The 14,262-nt window shown below is 40.5% G+C and overlaps 1 protein-coding gene across 2 annotated transcripts in view; it reads right to left on the bottom strand.

Annotated features, from left to right (window-relative positions):
• The window catches only part of KLHL7 (kelch like family member 7), a 42,779-nt gene that overhangs the window by 7,838 nt on the left and 20,679 nt on the right, over positions 1 to 14,262 (bottom strand). For both annotated transcript variants that reach the window (XM_056118501.1, XM_056118502.1), the window contains 4 exons: positions 9,558 to 9,733; positions 7,187 to 7,361; positions 4,481 to 4,623; positions 1,494 to 1,734 (listed from right to left, as the gene is read on the bottom strand). In XM_056118501.1, the coding sequence (XP_055974476.1) occupies positions 1,494 to 1,734; positions 4,481 to 4,623; positions 7,187 to 7,361; positions 9,558 to 9,733 (735 nt within the window). The remainder of the gene's footprint in view (positions 1 to 1,493; positions 1,735 to 4,480; positions 4,624 to 7,186; positions 7,362 to 9,557; positions 9,734 to 14,262) is intronic.

The following is a 14,262-nucleotide window of genomic DNA, read 5'->3' as shown; positions in this document are numbered from 1 at the left end:
GTCCCCTGAGCACCGCCAGCAGTAACTTCTGAGTGCAGAGCCAGGAGTAACCCCTGTGCATAACCAGGTGTGACCCAAAAACCAAAAAAAAAAAAAAAAAAAAAAAAAGAAAAAAAAAAAAGAAATTATCTACTGTACCATGAAACAACTACATTTTATTATTCTAGGATTTCCTGAACTGGAAAAAATGCTTTATTTATGAAATTATTTAATTTTAATTATTTAATTTTATTTGAATATAATATTTTAAATTTAAGAATGCTAAAGAGAGGTGAAACGTTACCTAGTAAGACCTATAGGAAATCACACATTCCCCCATATATTCACTAGCGTCTAGTGTATGGTGCGGACAAAACACAGACAAATATGCTGACTAATGGTAAAATAGTCTTTGGGCTAATATCAAAATCATCAAAGAACATAAAAAAGACTTACAGTTAACACTTAAATTCTATACCTTAGGTTTACTTGGTCTTCCAAGTTTTATTCATAAACTCGTAAGTTAGCTAAAGGAATTACTTGAAAAGATGAAAGTCTGTTAAAGCTACTATGTACTTAGTCTGCACCTGGAATATTCATTTAGAAAAATTCATTTAGAAAAAGACCACTTCTTGACACTAACAAACTATTCATCTATAAGAAAAAGTTGTAAATTCATGCCCACACTTTATTCTGACAATAATCATGAAAAGCTTCTGAAGTCATTAGATCAAAAAGTTAAGGAATAAAGCAAATGTGTGTGTGTGTGGGGGGGGGGGAATCATTCTTTTATTTCATGCAAAGAAAACAAAGACACTACAGAAAAAACTGAGGAGTAGTAAAGAAGTCTTAAGGCTCTATGGGCAAGCCAAACATTTAAAAAAATGTGTCATTGATGTATCATTCATGTACAATGCTATGTAGATTTCAGGAGTATAGCTCATAGATGTCCTAAGTAAGGAAGTCTGACTATATTGTCCATTACCAAAGCTAACTCCCAGGACCTGCCTAACTGCTTTTACCCTTTCCTTGATCCTTGCTCACTTTCCAACTAGGACTACTGTGCTTTTCACCCATATATTAGTTACTAGTTACTATTTGTATTCCATACACAGAGAAAGCCATCCAGTAACTGTCTTTCATTCTCTGGCTTATTTTGCTTCTCATAACCACCTCAGGTTCCATCTATTTTGTTGCAAAAGGCAAGACTTTATCTCTCTAAGGAGCTGAGTGGCATTCCACTACAGACTCTGAAATCCCTAAAGAAAATATTACTATGTACACAAAATTACTAGTCTAGAGTGAATGCAGTCAGTGTCAATGAAAGAACAGCACCATTTCTTATAAATTAAGGAGCAAAATACAGGAACAAGGAAAGGGGCTCTAAAATATGACAGACAGGTATTTAAATTATGTAAAAAAAGTACTTGGACAACCAACCAATTATTTATTTAAGCCAAGACACTTGGCTTAAAGCGCTTCCCCTCAAAAAAAGTACTAAAGTGCATCCTTACCAACTTCAGAGCCTCCAGATGTGTAAATTTTGCCTTCTGCAGCACAGGCAGCAAGGCTGTCTCGAGGTGTGGGGGGGCCCAGTTTGGAATACCAGCTGTCCTTCACAACATTGTAACAGTCCATTCGTTTTATAGGGAAAAGTTGAGAGCCACCCAGAATATATACTACGTTGTCCCAAAACACACAGGCTGCATCTCTTCGCTTTTCGAAAGGACATCGGATATCCGTCCAGCTATAATCCTGCAATAAGAAAGAATCGGAAGCTTTCAGTACTGGAAAAGCAACATTAAAAAGGACCAAGCAACATACAGTCAAGGAAAGACAGGTAAAGTGTGTATTCATTTACTTGAGTTCATATAAAAATAATTGGCTTTGATCCAATTTAATTGTGTGTGATATCTGCAGACTGTTGGTTGGGGGCAGTGGGCAAAAGGAGAACAGTGATTGTTTTGTGCCTTTTACTGATTTTAAAATGAATGTATTCTTTTCCCCTCTGAAAAGAAAGATGGCAGCCGCTTCGGAGCTTTATGGAAAGCCAGGTATGAGCCGGTCGTGATGGGGCGACTGAAACCTCATGGGAAGGGGGGCGTTCCTGCTCGTCCTTCACTCCCTACCGAGGTCACGAGTTGCCCCCCACCAGCGGCTCTCTGGCACGGCCATGGCTCCAGAGCACAGAAACCAATCTTAAAATTATCTGACTCTCAGCAGAAATACTTCCAGGCTTAATAAGTAAAATGCGGCCACGCAACATTATTTGATTCTTGTAACCAGCTGTAGAAAACAAATTATTTCACGATGCCTTTTCAGCATGTCCGATTTGGGGGTGTAAACTCTAAATAATAAGGGTGCATCTTTTGTAGAAACAATGAATCTAATCAAAGTAGATAGAGTGTTAACTAGAACTCATCTGCCTCACAGGCATTGGGAGGGTTGGTGGGGGGGGGGGGCTATTGGGGTTCTTGGTGGTGAAAAATAAGTATTGGTGAAGGGAAATGTGTTTGATAATTGCATGACTGAGACATAAACCTGAAAGCTTTGTAACTTTTCCCACAGTGATTCAATTAAAAAAAAAAAAGAATGTATTTCAGGAAGAAGGGAGTCACACCTGGCAGTGCTAGGGGACCAAGCAGAATCAGGGATGAAATCAAGGGCTTCCACATGCAAAGAAAGTGCTTCACCCAGTCCTCTGAGCCATCTTCCCAGAACGTGTGAAGTATTAACACATTCTTGAATATCATCACCACCCATTTTCAGGCAACGTCAGGACCTGAGACACAGTTAGGGCAGATCTTCCTGGGATCCGTGTGGACCAGGCTGGTTATTTGGTTCCTGCAGTTGCCCTATTTATCTCACTAGTGTTCTCACCCCAGGGAATAGCTCCTACAATATTCCTGCCAGCGGTAAACACTTCTGAGACACACAGAAGAGCCTTGTTAACTTGTTTGCCTGGGTCTCCATTTTCCTATAATGTTTGCACGTCCTCATGTACACCCCTTTCAAATCACATACAACATGTAACTGCAATTTCCACCCTGATTGCAAAGTGGAACCATCTCCTCAGTAAATGCCTGTTCATGCGGGAAAGAAGCTCTGATGCAAGAAGAGGCCTTGTGACAATTTTAATAAACAACATTCCCAATGTTCAGCAGAGCATGCCTTCACTTAACTTTAATTTAGGATTTAAATCCAGGCCTACAAAACTCACTGACAAACTTCAGAGCCCATCTGAGTACCCAGCCATGCACATTTATTTGCTTTTATTCAACAATATTATTTCTCAACTTATGGCCAATGTATAGGATTAGGGGAATACAGGAAGGAAATAAGTGGGTCAGAAATGGGCCACAGAAGCCAGAGCGATAGTACAGGGGGTAGGGCACTTGCCTTGCATGCAGCTGCTCTGGGTTCAATCCCTGGCACCCTATATGGGCCCCCAAGCCATCCAGAGTGATCTCTGAGTGCAGAGCTAGAAATAAGTCTTGAACACAGCTGGATGTGACCCCAAAACAAAATTAAACCAAAAAAAAAAAAAAGGGAGCCCTGGTGGAAAAACTTTTGAGACCAACACTGCTATACACCAGTAGAAAAATCCTAGCAGAGACTGGTGAGCCTATAAAGCTGACAGTATTTGCTCTTTAGCCTTGTACGTATGTGTATTAGAGACAGCATCTATCCTGTGTTTGGGTGTCCTGCCTTTACCCATTTTTCACTCTAGACCACACCTGGCATTGCTTGGGGTTACTCCCAGCAGTGCTCAGGAGAGCATGTGGTTCCAGGGATCAAACCAGGGTTCTTGCAAGCAACACATGCACTCCAACCCTCTGAGCCATCTTCTCAGCCTTTTCACACTTCTTTTATTTGGGGGCTAGGGGGGAGGGGTCATATCCAGTGGTGCTCAGGGTTTATTCCTGGCTCTGCTCTTAGGGATCACTCCTGGAAGGGCTTGGGAAACAATACAGGACAATGGGAATCAAACCTGGGTCAGCTGTGTGCTTGGCAAACACTCTCCCCACTATACTATCACTTTGGACACCCCCATTTACACTTTGACAGAGTAAACCAAAAAGCTGCCAGTTATAAATAAAGCCTAGAGGAAGAGTTTTCTACAGTAGTGTATAGCATCTCGGGTAACCTGATGTTACCTGCTGGGGCATTAGAGTGCTGATTAGGGTGCCAGCAAGGCAAGCAACCCTACATGCTGTGCTCTCTCTCCAGACCCCCAAAGTGGATTTTTTTACTGAAAGTAACGCTTGAAGGAAAGTCAGGAGTTGCAACAAAGGCAAGAAGCGGCTAACAAAACAAGAAAGGAAAAGTAGGTTTCCATTTTCTCTGATATCAGCTCTCCTTATCTATAAAAATGCACAAAGTGATGAGTCTCATAAAGCACGCGAAGGAGCTCTTAACTAGCATCTCCAGAGGCTTGAAGTATTACCATGGGTGGTAAGTATATATTCTTCTACCTAAAAAAACAAGAACCAGTTGTTACCTTTGGGTTAAAATATCTACAAGACTGTGGCTGGGACCCTCCAAAAAGAGCTATGCGGTAGTCATGTTTCTTTCTTCTAGGTCTCGTGCCTTCTACCAGCTCTTCTCTATCCTCTGGAGATAGCAGATGGTATCTCATTCCACCTGTAAAGAAAACGACTGGTAATTCCTCAAGAACCTCAGGCACTTTAGTACTTTAAAAGGGAAATACTAGGGTGAGAGTGACAGTACAGCAGGCAGTCATTTGCCTTGCTCGTGGCTGACCCGATTTGATTCCCCAGGAACTCATATGGTCCCCTTAGCCCCAAGACTGATAGACTGATCCCTGAGTGCAGAGGCAGGAATAATCCCTAAGAACTGTGAGTGTGGCTGGCTCAATAAATAAATCCTCACCCCTAAAAAAAAAAAAAAAGGAAATATCTGGGAGACATAGTTCAGTGGATAAGGTTCTTGTCTTGTATGTGGCTGACCAGAACTGTGGCTGACCAATCCCTAGAACCCCATGTAGTCCCCTGAGAACTAGTAATGATCATGGAGTGCAGAGCCAGAAGTAAGCTTTGAGCACTGCTTCATGGGACCCAAAAGCCAAAATATTAAAAAACTGAAAAAATGGTGCATTTATTTCTGCAATTTTTTCCTCCTATCATTCTTGTATAGCATTCAAGAAGAGGAACATTGTAGAACAGTGATCTTCAACCACCAGTCCATAAACTAGTACAGTCTTCAGGCGCAGAATGGAAAGAGAGAAAGAAAGGCAAGATGGGGACAAGACACAGAGTGGAACAACATCTGTCCTTTAAAAATTTGTATTAGTATGTATGTCGTGAAGTGTTATGTCACATAACTAGGCTATATGACATACTTGTAAAACAAAACAAAACAAAAAACCCACCTCACCCAAAAAAGGAGAAAGAACTGAAACTCTCTAGAACTGTCAGGAAAATGCAAATCAAAATGACTAGCAAGGTTGGTACACATCAAATAGGGTAGAAGTATTCATTGCTGGAGGGGACGTGGGGGAAAAGAAACCCTCAGCCACTGTAGATGGAAAATGTTGTTTGATTCCGTTTCCGTGCAAAACAGTATGTAGACTTCTCAAAAACTTAATTGAGGGGCTGGAGCGATAGCACAGTGGGTAGGGCATTTGCCCTGCACGCGGTTGACCTAGATTCAATTCCCAGCATCCAATATGGTCCCCTGAGCACCGCCAGGGGTAATTCCTGAGTGCAGAGCCAGGAGTAACCTCTGTGCATCGCCGGGTGTGACCCCAAAAAGCAAACATACAGACAAACAAAAAAAAAAAACTTAATTGAACTTCCCAACAATTCCACTTCTTGGCACTGGCCACAAGGGACCTCAAACAGTATTTCAAAAAGACATCTGCACTCCTATGTTCACTGAGGCCCTATTTATAATAGCCAAGATCTAGAAACAAAGCCAAGAACAGATGAGTAGATAAAGAAATTGTGGTGTATTGGGCTGAGATAATATAGGAGGTAAGGCAATTGCTTTGCATGTGACTGACGCTGGTTCTATTAATAGCACCACATATGGACCCCTAAGCCTTGCCAGAAGTGGTCCCCAAACAAAAACAAACCAAAAATGTGGTATATACACAAAATGGACTACACAACGATATGAGAAGATGAATCATTCAATCTGTTGCAACTTGGATGGGAATGGAGCACATCATGCTGAGCGAAACCAGAGGGAGAGGGAGATTTTACAGAATCATCTCTCTCATAAGTGGAATATAAACAAAATAGAGTTAGGGAACAACTGGCCAGTGGTAACTGACCCTGAGACAGACTGCATAACTGAGTTTGCCAAGGAGGTGGGATGGGTGAAGCAGGTGGCCAGGAGACATGGGTGGAGGGACCTTGGCATTCTGGTGCAGGATACGGTGTGGAGTACTGTCTGCCTGAAATGGTATTATTAACAGCATTGTAAATCTGTTCTAGCTATCTAAAAAATTTACCAATGCCTAGATAAAAACGGGAAGAAATTTGTTTTGTTTTGTTTTTGGGCCACACCCAACAATGTTCAGGGCTTATGCCTGACTCTGTAGACTCAGAAATTATTCCAGTCTGTGCTGAGGGGACCTAAGGAGTGGCAGGGATCAAACCCAGGTCAGCCATACACAAAGCAAGCACCCTACTCACTTTACTATCGCTCCAACCCCAGAGAAGAAAACAATTTTTTTTTCTTTTACTGCATAGTACATTAGTTGGCTAAGTAAAATAAAAAATGGAAACACAAGGGCAAGAGACACAGTAAAGGTTAAGGCATCTCTCTTATATGTCTGGTTCAAATCCTCAGCACTACCCGGAATAATACCATTGTATAGAGCCAGGAATAAACCTGGAGCACAGCAGGGCGTGGCCCCAAAATACAATTACTAATAAAGTGATAATGGAAACACTAAAAACAAAATATAAGAGGACTATTATATGTCAAAAAGATGAAAAAGATTAAGCAATTTTTATTCTCTATTAAACATATCCCTATAAAATAAAGGTTGAGGTAAAAAAGTCCTCTCTTCCTGAGGACTCCAGGAAGAAAACTAAAAATCTTAATAGACTGGATTATTTGGAAAGCAAAGTATTGAACTTTTTTTGCAGCTACTGAGTCTGACACTTTCCAAGAGTTTTAAGCCCATGAGAAACTGGCTACATGCAGGTTATTAATAGATATTAAGGCAACTTACTTATCACCATCTTAAGGCATTCAGGATTGTCTTGAATGAGTGGTTCAGCTTGTACTGTTTTGCTTAAGAAATTCTTTGATATGAGAGGAAATCTGACTTTAGCAAGGATATCAACCATAAATGGCTGGCGATTTGGCTCATCGTATTTTAGCCACCTGACTGCAGCATCGTAAACCTAAAGAAGGGAAAAAAACCCAGTATGGCAAAGGTCTTTTATGGCAGTAACGTTTCTTAACACCAATGTTTACTTTCACAACTAACTGTTCCTAATATTTTATTTGGGTATTTATGTTCATTCCCAAATATTTGCGGGTACTTCGGAATAATTTATATATGCTCTAGTGATTCTAAGAGAATCACTAGATTCTTTAGAACTAATTAATACTATTTAATGATGTGATCAGAAGGAAAGATGTTGAATTTGGGGTTTTTTTGGTTGTTGTTTTTTGGGTGGGGAGATGGGTGTGGAGCAATGCTGGACTTAAATCTGTTTTCTGGTGGTGAAGGTGGGGTGTGGGCCACACCTGGCTGTGTTTGGATTTTACTCTTGGCTCTGTGCCCAGGGATCTCTCCTGGTAGGGTCTGGGGGAACATGTAGGGTACTGGAGATAAAACTAAGGTCCTTTTTATGCAAGGCAACTGTCTTACAGCAGTTATACTGTCCTTGGCCCCCAAATTTGTGGATTTTTAAAGAAACAAAATCTAGCCTCCTTTTTGGAATGTTATATGAGGTACATTACATTTATAGTTAAACAAAAAAACTGATTACTTAAAGATAGTGGGGTTTTTTGGGGTGTGGAGTTATCGCCCACACCTCACAGTGCTCAGGACTTATTCCTGGCTCTGTGTTCAGAGATCATTCCTGGCAGGCTTGGGTGACCATTATGTGGTGCTGGGGATCAGGTTGTTCACATGCAAGGTAAGTGTCCTACCTGCTGTATTATCTCTCCAGTCCCTTAACTAAAAAATACCTATTTAGTATTTCTTTAATGTTAATGATTCTTTAATGTTCTTTCTCTGTTCCACAGTCCTTTAATGAATAACATACTACACTCAGTAATTTTGTCACTACTGGCTTTTCCATGAGTTCCTAAGACTTTCCTTGTTATTTTGACGATAATGTTCCTGATGACAGTTTCACATTCTGGCCAGGCATTTTGGAGCATGTTCTTCCATCTCGGTTTGCATGATGTATTTTTTGTAATATATAAGAGCCTCATATATACAAAGTATTCTCATAAAAACAAGGGTTATAGATGTGACTACGGGTCTATGTCTCACATATAGAACAGGGCTTACGATGTGGAGGGAGACTCCAGGGGGTGACACGCCTTTCTTGCTGTATTAGAATCAAGGGAGCATGTGGCCAACACGGCTTGGCTCATTTGGACAATGTCAATCCTGCAGGCAATGTCCCAGGGTGCTTCAGTCTAATGTTACTATTCTTCCCTTCTCATGCTACAGAGTCAGGTTTTATTCTTGTTTCGACATCTCCTAAGCAGGGCACTTCTGGTGATTCTTGGCCAATCCAGATCAGACAGTTCAATCCCAAGGGCTTTTGAATACAGTGATGCTCTGGCCTGTGGTGCTCAGTGGCCACCAGGGCCACACCCAGCAGTGCTCTTGACCCACCAGTGCTACACCAGGCGATGCTTGAAGGGACCAAGTGGTGCTGGGGCTCGAATCAGGGTTGGGCTCATGCAAGGCGCACACTTACCCCCTGTAGGATCTCTCTAGTCAGAAAGAGTGAATTTTTAATCACAGGAATGAATTTTTTTATTGTGTCCCATCAAATGGAAACTGTCAGCAGAATGTAATCAGATACCCTTGGTCATGAAGAAAATAAGGCAGGCACAAGAATGTGACTTTGTGCAAATTTTAAATCTTTCTAAAAGAAGTAACTCAAATTTATGATCCAACAGTGCCTCTATTTAGTTTTCTATTGCTGCTGGGACAAATTATCTAGAATTTTTTTTTTTTATCCACTTGGTTAAAAAATATATAGAGGAAGAACGGGAGAAGGTACAGAAGGGGTCAGATGCTTGTCTCCCATGTGGCCTAATCCAGTCTGATTCCCAGCACTGCATATGGTCCCTAGGAATGACACCTGAGCACAGAGGCAGGAATATGCCCTGAGCACCACAAAACACCAAAATCTTAGCAAAGGGTTTGTTTGCCTGCCATGGTACCCATTAGCTTTCTCTTTACCAAGTTGCCTCTCAGACAGCCAGACTCACTTTTTCCTAAGAAATCTCTGTTTACTGTCAAGAACTCATTCACTCTTAATATGATCTTTTCCTTGTCAGGTATCCAAAGAGGAGTTGTAAGAAACCTGTTTTCACTCAGACAACATGAGAAGGCAATTGAGTACCTGGTCCTCTGCTCTCACGGTCAGTGTGTCCTGGTTGAGAAGATGTGTAACGCGCTTCACATCAAGTTGAAGAAATTCATCTGTTTTGTAAACTTCAGTAAAATGTTGATGAATAAAGTCATCTGCAGTTGCTTTCAATTCAGGACAATCCAGACACTCAGCGAGCACACTTATACCTAAGGAAAAAAAAAACTTTCAAAAAAAAGAGCAAATGTACAGTGTAGAAAAATGATATAATCTCAGAAAAATTAAGACAAATTTCCTCCTAAGTCTGGATGCTTTTTCATTCCACAAATTCGTCTACTCTTACACCAAGACTGTCTTATGTTTGGTTGATTTTGAGATTTTGTACAAGCTCTCTTAAAAATTTTCCTCAATTTTTCTTGTCTACTGTTAAATTTTTTCCTCTCTTACTTTTGCTTGTTTGGGGGCTACTCTTGGTTCTGTGCTCAGGGACCATGTACGAAAAGAGAAGAAAGGGATGAAACTCAAGAGTTAGAGTGCATTCTTTCTATGTATGAAGATTTGGGTTCAATCCTTACTAAGGTGTGTGTGCGTGTGCACACACACACACACACACACACACACAAACCCCCAAATTATCTACAAAAACGATGCAAAATGCTAGAGGAATTCTGTACTCAGACTGTCTTAAATCTCTCATTTTTTAAAATTTTTAAATTTTTTATTAGTGAATCACCTTGAGGTACAGTTACACTTACAAACTTTTGTGCTTGCATTTCAGTCATACAATGAGGAGTACCGATCCCTCCACCAGTGCCATTTTCCACCACATCATTGGTCCCAGCATCCCTCCTACCACCCCCAACCTGTCCCTCCCACCCCATCCCGCCTCTGTAGCCTCTTTTGCTCCTTTTCTCTCCTTTTCAGTGTTGTGATTTGCAATAGAGGTATTAACTGGTCATCTATAGTCTACTTTCACCACGCATCTCCCATCTCGAGCGGGCCCTCCTAGCACCCCTTACTTGGTGGTCCCTTACCTATCTGAGCTGCCTTTACCACCAGCATGTGAGGCTGGCTTCTGAGCTATGAAGTAATCCTCCTAGTACTTATCTCTACTATTCTTGGGTGTTAGTCTCCCATTATGTTACTTTATATTCCACAAGTGAGTGCAATCTTTCTATGTCTGTCCCTCTCTTTCTGACTCATTTCACTTAACATGATACTATCCATGTTGATCCACCTATATACAAATTTCATCACTTCATCTTTTCTAACAGCTGCATAGTATTCCATTTTGTAGATGTACCTAAGTTTCTTTAACCAGTCATCTGTTCTCGAGCACTAAGGTTTTTTCCAGATTCTGGCTTGCCACGCCGTCAAGGGTGTCGCCCACGTAGCAATGTGCTATGGTGACCTGGTCCAGGCCCTGCGGGAAAGGGAGGTTCGCGACCTTCGGGTCTATGCCTCCGGCGCCCCCTTTTTATCCTGCCTTATGTGCTCTTGCGGCACCTTGTTATGTGGCTCTTCTGCATCCCGGATGGAGTTTATAATGTTTCCCTGCCGATTTTACTTATAAGTATAGTTGTCCCTTCTATGCAGTTAAGTATTTAGAATTAATAGGCAGAAGCTTTGTAGTTATAGTTTGCATTTACTCATTGTGAAATCTGTAGGAAACTAAGGAGATGGTAGGTTTGACAAAGGTCAGGAGTCATAGTGAAACCAAACAATAACAGGAACCAGTGAAACTGTCAAATGTTATGGCTGAAACAATTAGATTCTTAGCATACAGTGCAGCCCTTAATTTCAAGCAAGGGCGCCTAACATAAAAGAAAACAATAAGTTAACATATGAGAAAATGAGGGACATTGTGAAACCTTTACCCCCCCATACAAAAACTGGTTTAAGCACCTACATCCTGGAGTTTATTAACAGAAAAACAAAGTGTTGCAAACCAATATATGGGAAGGTCTGAGACCCTTCCTGGATTGTGAGATGTGGTTAAGACCCTGTCACAGAAGACAGATGGAAACAAAGATTATTGAAGAAAAACAATGATAGAAAACTCTGTAAAAAGGGAACCACGGTTAGACATTAAGTCCTGTGTGTAATCACTGTAAAGAATTTATAGGTAAACGTTTTGTCCTAACTTAAAGCAGGAAGTGTACTAAGGAAGTGTTCTTGTCCCTCGATATTCTTGGAATATGTCACCAATAAGTAACCATGATATGATGTAATGTCTGATTGTATTCTGGCCCTTTGTCCTATGATTTTGCCTTGACTGTATAAAAAAGGAACTGTGTACTCAGTAAATTTGCAGCAGCACTCAGCCTCTCTTGTTTTGGTGTCTGTCTGTCATCGCCGAATCTCCTGCTTTCCTGCAAACCTTCTCCCTGTTTTCCCTCAGCCTGGTGGTTTCTGACTGAGCCAGTCTGCGGCACTGGCTATTGTAAACAGTGCTGCAATGAATATATATAAGTACAGATGTCATTTCTATTATTCTTTTTTTTTTTTTTTTTGCATCTCCGGGATATATTCCCAGAAGTGGTTTGCTGGGTCAAATGGGACCTCAATGTCTGATTTTTTGAGAAGTGTCCATAGTGTTTTCCGAAAGGGCTGAACCAGTCAGCATTCCCACCAGCAGTGAAGGACAGTCCCTTTCTCCCTACATCCACGCCAACACAGGTTGCTTTTGTTCTTTTGGATGTGGGCCAGTCTCTGGTGTGAGATGATTTCTCATTGCTGTTTTGATCTGCATCTCCCTGATGATTAGTGATGAAGAGCATTTTTATGTGCCTTTTGGCCATTCAGATTTCTTCATTGAGAAAGTTTCTGTTCATTTCATCGCCCCATTTTCTGATGAGGTTGGATTTTTTTTTTTGGTAGAGTTCAACCAGTGCCTTGTAAATCCTTGATATCAACCCCTTTTCATATGGGTATTGGGTGAATATCCTTTCCCATTCTGTAGATTGTCTTCTCTCAATTCATTTTAAAGAAACTAAAAATAAAAAATTGTAAATGCTGTATCATTGGACTGTGGCTTGGACTGGCAGACTGGTATACTTATTATATTATGCCTACTAAGGGAACTTTGACCATTACCTTATTATTTTTTTTCTTGACTTCTTGCATTGATGGAAATTTATTTGCAGGAAAAAACTGAAAAGTAGCATGTTTTCCTGTAAAGCATATATACTATAGGTGCAGACACTCACAGATAATTAGTTATTCTATTTCTAGCTTAAGACTGTTTTTAAACATTAGCAACGGGCACTGCAAAGACAAGACTGCTTTCAGTGTCCACTGTTATAATTTTAAATATTAATTTTCTCCTATAGCTTGTTAGTAAAGTCAATTAATTCAGATTTTCAACAATTGAGCAATTCTGGTATTTCTGAAGCAAATCCTATTTGGTCATAAAGTATTATAATTAACATTATATTTGTACTAATAATCCTAATTTTTAGAGCAATTTTCTAAAAAAGCAAAACTGAATAAAATTTGTATATACCCTAGCCCCCACAAATGATGTCTTTCCAACTATCAATATTCCATATCAGAATAATGAAGTATGAAAAATATATATTTAATGATAGATTTAATTGGGTGATTAAAACATATTTTTTATTTTTACATTGGTCAGTGATAGCACAGCGGATGGGGCATTTGCCTTGCATGCGGCCGACCTGGGTTCGATTCTTTCGTCCCTCTTGGAGAGCCCGGCAAGCTACTGAGAGTATCCTGCCTGCACGGCAGAGCCTGGTAAGCTCCCCGTGTTGTATTTGATATGCCAAAAATAGTAACAAGTCTCACAATGGAGACATTACTGGTGCCCACTTGAGCAAATGGATGAACAACAGGGCAACAGTACTACAGTGCTACATTGTTTTACATCACAGTATATTCCAAGAATGCTTCTTAATACCCAATTCCTCATATAATGATCATCACTAATATGCTGGAATTCTTCCATCACATTCTACAAAGCTCCAACCACAGGCTTCACTATGCACTTCCTCTTATGGAAACTTCAGTTCTGTGGCTGGAATTTAAGAGTTAGTTCTGAATTGTTTTGTAATTCCCTTGCTTTGTTTCTTTATATCCCAAATATAAATGGGATTACCCAGTATTTGCCTTTCTCTTCCCCACTTATTTGTCTTAGCATAACCCCCTCTTCCTGCTTTATTATTTTTTCAAATAATTAATTTTATTTTAGTCACCAAGAATTACAAAGTAATTCATGATTGGGTTTCATGTATACACTGTTTCAACACTCATCCCTTCACCAGTGTCCACTTTCTTACACCAATGTCTTTCCCTTCATTGCATCCACTAGTGTGCCTCTATGAGAAGCGGGTTTTTTTGTTGGCATAACGTTAAATGAACTTACTGCCCAGGATTATAAGCATCTATCTCTTTAAGCACCTCTTGAAATATACTACTACAAAATTTTCTAGAGGACAATATCCTCAAATGAGGATACTTCTAACTATATCTCTATTTTTTTTTTTTTTTTTTTTTTTTTGCTTTTTGGGTCACACCCGGCATGATGCACAGAGGTTACTCCTGGCTCTGCACTCAGGAATCACTCCTGGCGATGCTTGGGGGACCATATGGGATGCTGGGAATCGAACCCGGGTCGGCCGCGTGCAAGGCAAATGCCCTACCCGCTGTGCTGTTGCTCCAGCCCCTATATCTCTATTCTTTATTAAACACATTAAAGATTTTTTTTTAACAATTTTCC

This window comes from Sorex fumeus, unplaced genomic scaffold (assembly GCF_029834395.1).
Source record: "Sorex fumeus unplaced genomic scaffold, SorFum_2.1 ptg000037l, whole genome shotgun sequence".
Taxonomy (NCBI): domain Eukaryota; kingdom Metazoa; phylum Chordata; class Mammalia; order Eulipotyphla; family Soricidae; genus Sorex; species Sorex fumeus.
Note: the sequence above shows the minus strand (reverse complement) of the source record. Positions and strands in the feature narration are given on the sequence as shown.